Source organism: Pelophylax lessonae (assembly GCF_965119305.1).
Source record: "Pelophylax lessonae genome assembly, chromosome: 6".
Taxonomy (NCBI): Eukaryota; Metazoa; Chordata; class Amphibia; order Anura; family Ranidae; genus Pelophylax; species Pelophylax lessonae.
Window position 1 is genome coordinate 27,184,046 of NC_138773.1, and position 7,500 is coordinate 27,191,545.

At 47.7% G+C, this 7,500-nt stretch overlaps 1 protein-coding gene across 1 annotated transcript in view; it reads left to right on the forward strand.

Moving 5' to 3' along the window:
* The window catches only part of STX4 (syntaxin 4), a 40,968-nt gene extending 34,189 nt beyond the window's left edge, over positions 1-6,779 (forward strand). Inside the window, exon 10 of the mRNA XM_082260959.1 lies at positions 6,690-6,779. Coding sequence (XP_082117085.1) covers positions 6,690-6,770 — 81 coding nt within the window. The 3' untranslated portion in view covers positions 6,771-6,779. The remainder of the gene's footprint in view (positions 1-6,689) is intronic.
* Positions 6,780-7,500: the final 721 nt, after the last annotated feature.

Here is a 7,500-nt window from a genome sequence, read left to right on the forward strand (position 1 = left end):
ATATTTACTGCTAGAAAACAGGAAATGTCACATAAAAGGCCCCAACAGGAAGGGAAACTGACGTCGGGTTTCACTTAGTACACATGCTCAGCTGTTGTTGAAACGTTTGTTGATGTCGGTGTCAGAATTTTAGATTCTTTTCACTGCGGTCATAATTCTGTTTTACACACTCCTCTATAGTCTGTTATTATTTAAAGTGGTTGTAAAGGAAACCTATTATTTTTTTTATCCGCTTCAGCTCTGGAAGGTTTACCCTTGTATAGCACTGCATTACTTTAACTGACAATTGCGCGGTCGTGCGAATCTGTACCCACAATAAATGTATGTCCTTTTTTGCTCACAAATAGAGCTTTCTTTTGGTGGTATTTAATCACCTCTGCATTTTTTTTATTTTCTCTTTCATTCACTGAGGGACACAGCTCTTCACCTTCTTGACCATAGGGTTATACTGCCCCCCCTACAGGAGTAGGACACTAGGCAGAGAAAAAGCTTGAACACTCCTATGGGGCAGTCCCAGGGGGTATACTCCCAATTCCTGCTATAGGTATTAAGTTTTGTTCTGTCTAGTCAGGAGCGAGGACCTAGTTCCTTGCTGGGATCTCTGGTCCTGGCAATTTTTTCCTTTTACATGGAAGTTTTTCCTCTTTTTATTATTTTTTTTTTCCTGTGAGGGCTGCAATCAAGTGCTGAACTGGGTGATGAACTAGATAATATGGATCCTTAGGGTCCCCCCAGTGAGTGCGTGTAGACCGCAGATCCGCGCTAGGCCAGCCCCACTAGACGGGGGCTGGCCTGTGAGTTGAAAGTCTCGCAAGGGCGCATACAAACTGGCTTCGGCCTGAATCACAGCGTTTCCTCCAGGCCGACAGCACCCAAATTTCCATGGAGCCGTGGTCTGTCCGGAGCAGTGCCCACCCTGTTCCTGGTGTGGTAAGTAGCTGTCCCCCCTACTACCCCTGGAGGGTTTTGGGGTGGGCTCCTCCCTGGGATGGTCGTACCTCCCCACCCCCCCTCAAATTTCTCTCATTGTGGGTCTTTGGGTTCCCCCCCCCCTCCCTGGGTGAGGTTATGAGTTGGCTGTTGCTGCTCTTATGCTCTTAAGGGGGCTGGTTGAAGTTGCTGTAGACCGGGTTTTCCTGGGGCTCAACAGGGGGTTTGAGCAAGGTTTTCCGCCACCCTGGGGGTTGGTGACTAGGGCAGGGATGTCCTTTTGGCTCCCTGCGGCGGTTGTTGGGTTGGGGGAGTGGATGTTTAACATCCACGGGTACGCGCCTCATGCGTCCGGATCCGGGCAAAAATTTAGGTCGAGGCTTTGCAAGCCTACTTGCTGGAAACTATGTGAGGCGGCCCCTGTGAGGGTGGCTGAAGCCACTGCTTCCTGTTTGGTAATCTTCCTTTCCCTCAGCTGCCCCTGGGTGGTTGGCTCTGCTGGGGCTCGCGTCCATACGGCTGGGCGCCTTCAAAAATGTAAGCCCGGCATGTGGCCGAGTCAGGCGTCACCGTTGGGGGGCTGCCTCAGTGTGTGTGTGTAGCTGAACTCCCCACTCTATTTTTTTGCCACCTGCCGGGCTAAGGATCTGTGCAATTGCAGCTGGACCTCCACAAAAATTGAGGTCGCACCTTGCGGCCTGCTAGACCATGTGGCCAGCTTGGCACCTCCCTTGGAAAAGGGGTATTGCTGTGGGGGGGCAATTCATTTTTTTTTTTTTTTTTTTTTTTTTTTTTTTTTTTTATGACAACTTTGCCACCATTATTGTGTGGGACACCTGCCCTGTTTTAGTGAGGGTACCCTGCCTGTCTTCGTCCGCCTTGTTGGGACAACTTCGAGATAGCTCTGAAAACGCTGAGGGATTTTAGATGGATTCTGAATGTTCAGAAGTCTGCTCCTGGTTCCGTCCACAAGCCTAGTCTATCTGGGTCTGACTCTGGACTCGTCCTCAGCCCGAGTGTTTCTTCCTCGGGAGAAACTTCAAAAGTTGCAGGAGGAAATTCGGCTTTTGCTAACCAGCAGACAGTCGTCTCTTCGGACTTGCATGCACCTGTCCGGGTGGGAAGGCTTCCTCGGCACAGATCTCAGGAAGAGTTCAGACTACCGATCAATGTACTGGAGCTCCGAGCAATCAGACTTTGTCTGGATCATTGGACAAGTCGTCTCCAGGGGTGTCTGGTGCGGATTCAGACAATGCCAGGGCCGTGGCCTATGTCAGTCACCAAGTGGGCACAAGAAGTGTCCTGGTGGCTCGGGAAGTAGACGGCATTCTAAGGTGGGCAAAAAGATTTGTTCCAGCCCTCTCTGCTGTGCACATTCCAGGGGTGTAAAATTGGCAAGCGGACTATCTCAGTGGACAGGCGTTAGGCCAGGGAGAATGGTTTCTTCATCCGGAGGCGTTTTATTAGATGTGTCTCCGGTGGGGCACTCCAGAGGTGGATCTGTTGGCTTCTCGCCTCAACAGGAAGGTTCAGAGGTTTGTGGCATGGTCTCGGGATCCTCTAGCCGTCGCTACAGATGCTTTAGTGGCTCCTTGGAGTTAGTATCGTCTGATTTATGCCTCTCCTCCTCTCCAGCTTCTGCTGAGACTACTACGCAGGATCGAGGAAGAAGGGTTTCCGGTCATCCTAGTGGCCCCAGACTGGCCTCTCCGTTCTTGGTACGCCGATCTGGTACGGCTGGTTGCCGATACTCCTTGGAGACTCCCTCTCAGGGAAGAGCTGCTGTCCCAAGGGCCAATCTTCCATCCTGCTTTACAGTCGCTGGCTTTGACGGCTTGGCTGTTGAAAGCCAGGTGCTGAAGGACAGAGGGTTGTGACTCTGTGATTTCTACGCTGTTAAAAGCTAGAAAATATACTTCTAGGAAGATTTACCATCATACGTGGAATACTTAGATTGCGTGGTGTGAATCCCTCCGGGTTTACCTTTGTTCCTTTTTCTCTGGCTCAGATCTTGGCTTTCCTCCAACGAAGGGTTGTTCAGTGCCTGGCCTTGAGTACAATCAAGGGCAAGGTCTTGGTGGTTTTATTTAAACGCCCATTTGCCGCACACTCCTTGGTGCTTACTTTTCTCTAGGGCATGGGACACTTGGTTCCTCCAGTGCGGTCTTCATTGCAGCCGTGGGACCTATATTTGGTGTTGTCAGTTCTCCAGAACCCTCCTTTTGAAAATATTCAGGAGATTCCCCTGCCTATGTTGTCTCAACAGATTTGCAGGCTGCTGTTTAGAAGACTTGTTTTTTCAGGTGAGCTCCAGTTATTAACAGTTGAGCTTCAAGTTACCTGGTTGGCTATGTTTAGCCTTGGGGAAGTTTTTTTTTTTTTTTTTTTTTTTTCCTGCTGTTCCCACCCCTCATGTTTGGGACGTCCCTATGGTCAAGAAGATGAAGAGCTGTGTCCGCCCATTAACGAAAGAGAAAATGGGATTTTTGTCTTACCGTAAAATCCATTTCTCTGATGTTCGTTGACGGACACAGTACCCACGCCTCGATGGAGTTGGGTTTTTTCCTTCTGACACTGCTTGTTACAAAACTGAAAATTTATAGCAGGAAATTTTTTTTTTTTTTTTTAACCAGTAATGGTGGCGATCAGCGACTTATAGTGGGACTGTGACATTGTGGCAGATAAATCGGACATTGACACTTTTTTTTACCCTTTTTTTTTGGAAGCAGTGACACTAATATTGTGATCAGTGCTAAAAATATACACTGTCACTGTACTTATGACACTGGCTGGGAAGGGGTTAACATCAGGGGCAATCAAAGGGTTAAATGTGTTCCTAAAGAGTGCTTGTACTGTGGGAAGGCAGAGATCTGTGTTCCTGCTTAGCAGAAACACAAGATCACTGCCTTCCCTTGTCACAGAACGGCGATCTGCCTTGTTTGCATAGGCAGACAACTTTTCTGCCTCTCTCGAACGATCTGAGGGTCCACAATCACAGCAGGAACAAGTTACCAGTGGCACGTCCCAGACCCGGAAGTGCAGAATGCCGTACCTGCACGCCCCGGACCCGGAAGTGCAGAATGCCGTACCTGCACGCCCCGGACCCGGAAGTGCAGAATGCCGTACCTGCACGCCCCGGACCCGGAAGTGCAGAATGCTGTACCTGCACGCCCCGGACCCGGAAGTGCAGAATGCCGTACCTGCACGCCCCAGCCTCAGAAGTGTAGAATGGCGCACCTGCACGCCCCAGAAGTGCAGAATGCCATACCTGCACGCCCCAGACCCGGAAGTGCAGAATGCCGTACCTGCACGCCCCAGACCCGGAAGTGCAGCATGATGCACAGGAGCCGCCGTTCCGCAGTAAATGTATGTGGGGCGGTCAGCATAAGGTTAAATAACAAACATGTTTATACCTACTTACTGTGTCCAATAGAATTGCACAAAGTGCCCGATCCTCCTCTTCTCGGGTCCACCTGCTGGCAGTCTTGGCTCCTCCTGGTCGGTGCCCCCCATAGGAAACCAATTCCCATGGAGGCACCCATGCCGGCTTGCTCCTAAGCTCCATTGCTGCCACCCGCTCCCCCGTCATTGGAGTTGATTGACTGCAGAGTGAGCCAATGGCTCCTGTTGCTATTGATCTGCCCAGGGCGGAGGGACAAAGCCAGGAGAACCACAGCTTTCATGCACAGCACTGGATGGCGATGGGGTTCAAGTATGTATAAGTGGGGTGAGGGGGCGGGCTGTAACACAGGTTTCTTTACCTCAATACATAGAAAGCATTAAGGTAAAACCTCTTGAGGCTTTAGAACCACTTTAAGACTTCTGTATATAGTTCTTGTTATGGTATATCTAAAGCCAACACCTTACTTCGTTTTGGAGTGCATGTGGACGGGTTAAAGCCGAACTCACGGATACCCCATTTTTCTTTATACTTCCCTTCCCCAGGCTCAATAAAAAAAAAAAAAAAAAATAAAAGTTTTTGCTGGAACTTATTTTCAATGAATTATCATTTAAAAAGCCATGACGTCATCACCATTCCTTGCACAGTGCAAGCATGCCCATCCACTCTCCGGAAGGAGCATTCAGAAGCTAATGTCACATCTTTTTGCCATTCAGAGTGACCAGCTTGAGCGAACCACAAGTCCCATGATACACTGGGACATGGTCATGGCCACAATCACGCTACTGGCATAAACAAAGTGTGTTATTTGACAGACGTAGATGACTGGAGCCACCTGACCTGCCAGCTAACTGCAGGCATTGAGGCGTAGAACAGACCCGGAAGTCTGCGCAGCCCGGAACATCCCACTGCAATGAGTGGTGAAGTAATTAGGTCGCTGCTCATATAACAAAACTACAAACACAGTAATGATTTTTTTGCAGACTGCAATAGATCACTATATAAGTGATCTATTGCTGGCTGCAACCTGCTGCAGTAGATCAATGTAGAAGTGATCTATTGCTGACTAAAACCTGCTGCAATAGATCACTGTAGAATTCGCTGCTCGTATAACAAAGTTGCAAACACTGTAGAAGTGATCTATTGCTGGCTGCAATCTGCTGCAAAAGATCACTATAGAAGTGATCTATTGCTGGCTGCAATCTGCTGAAAAAGATCACTATAGAAGTGATCTATTGCTGGCTGCAAACTGCTGCAGTAGATCAATGTATAAGTGATCTATTGCTGGCTGCAACCTGCTGCAGTAGATCAATGTATAAGTGATCTATTGCTGGCTGCAACCTGCTGCAAAAGATCACTATAGAAGTGATCTATTGCTGGCTGCAACCTGCTGCAAAAGATCACTATAGAAGTGATCTATTGCTGGCTGCAACCTGCTGCAAAAGATCACTATAGAAATGATCTATTGCTGGCTGCAACCTGCTGCAATAGATAATTGTAGAAGTGATATATTGCTGGCTGCAACCTGCTGCAAAAGATCACTATAGAAATGATCTATTACTGGGTGCACTCTGCTGCAAAGATCACTATAGAAGTGATCTATTGCTGGCTGCAAACTGCTGCAGTAGATCAATGTAGAAGTGATCTATTGCTGGCTGCAACATGCTGCAAAAAATAGAAGAGAACAGGCGCCTGTATCAATAAAGCCTTTGCTAACTTCAGTGGCGCCTGTTCTCTTCTATTTGCTGCCAGCGGGATTTCCTGTTCTTTGCCTGCCAGAGCTGCCCTGAATGTTGACAATAACCGGAAAGTCTGTCTGCAAGCACTCACTAGTCATCTGGCTGTTTTTGCATTTGGTGGACACTTCTCTGGCACTAGCGCCCAACACCTATCTCCTGCAACATGCTGCAAAAGATCACTATAGAAATGATCTATTACTGGGTGCACTCTGCTGCAATAGATCAATGTAGAAGTGATCTATTGCTGGCTGCAACCTGCTGCAATAGATAATTGTAGAAGTGATCTATTGCTGGCTGCAGTCTGCTGCAAAAGACATCCTGACCCTCCCTATGAAAACACGATGTGGAAGTCTTGTGTACGTTTACCTCTACATCGCCCTCCTATGGAGTGATCTGTAGAAGCATTGGAAGGAATGTTTCAGCTCCTGGCCTTGCCGGCTCTCCCAGAACTATGATGAATAGCTGCTTTCCCAGCGCCATTTTGCAACAAAATTAATGATTCAAACGGTTAAATATACATAAAACAACATTTAAATGACATTAACCTGATAAAGACTGTATTCAATTTTGGTGATTTGAGTTTCCATGTCCTTATTTTTTTTTTTTTTTTCTCCTTGCAGAAAAAGGTTTACATCGCTATCTGTGTGGCCGTCCTCCTCATCGTCCTCATCATCATCATCATCGTGTCTGTTATGAGCTGAGCAGTCCTCCGTTTCTGGACCAGAAGCCCCTCCACCCACTGCCGTCCCGAGCCTGGCACTGAAACGGTTTATCTGGAAGCCGGACACTAGGAGGTTCTGGCCAGTGGGGTGACCAGGCTACCATGGTGCCTTTACCCCCTCACTGTATTATTGTGTGTCTGCATATTTTTTTCCCCCCCAGCGTGCCTTGTTTCTGCTGCTAACAGACGGCCTTGTGACCGAAACGCGTTCACCGGATTTCTCTCTCCGTGATCTCATGCTGTATTGACTGAAAGAGGACGTTTTTGATCACAAGGCCTAGATTGCTTTATGAACATATGTATCTTTATATCGTTTTAGCTGTGGGGTCCCCTCTGTACCTTTTTTTTACGTAATGGTGTATAGGGGGTGGCCTAGCATGTATATATGTCATAGTATACAAAAAAAAATGATGCTGTAATTAACCAGGTATTATCTTGTAATTAACCAGGTATTATCTGTTAAAGTGGGCCTTCGTAAAAGTTTTTTTTTTATATATAATGTGGACCTCCAATTTCCTATCACTGGGGCCAGAAATTGTAGGAATCTCTCTAAAGGGGCACATAGACTGCAAAAAAAAAAAAAGCGAGAAAGGGTTTAAACCTATAGCGCTGTCTGTGCTTGCATGAATCCCAATCACAACCTGTGTTGTCACAGAACAGGAAGTGAGGGAAAATCTCTCTAATGGGAGCACATACAGCTGTAACGCCTA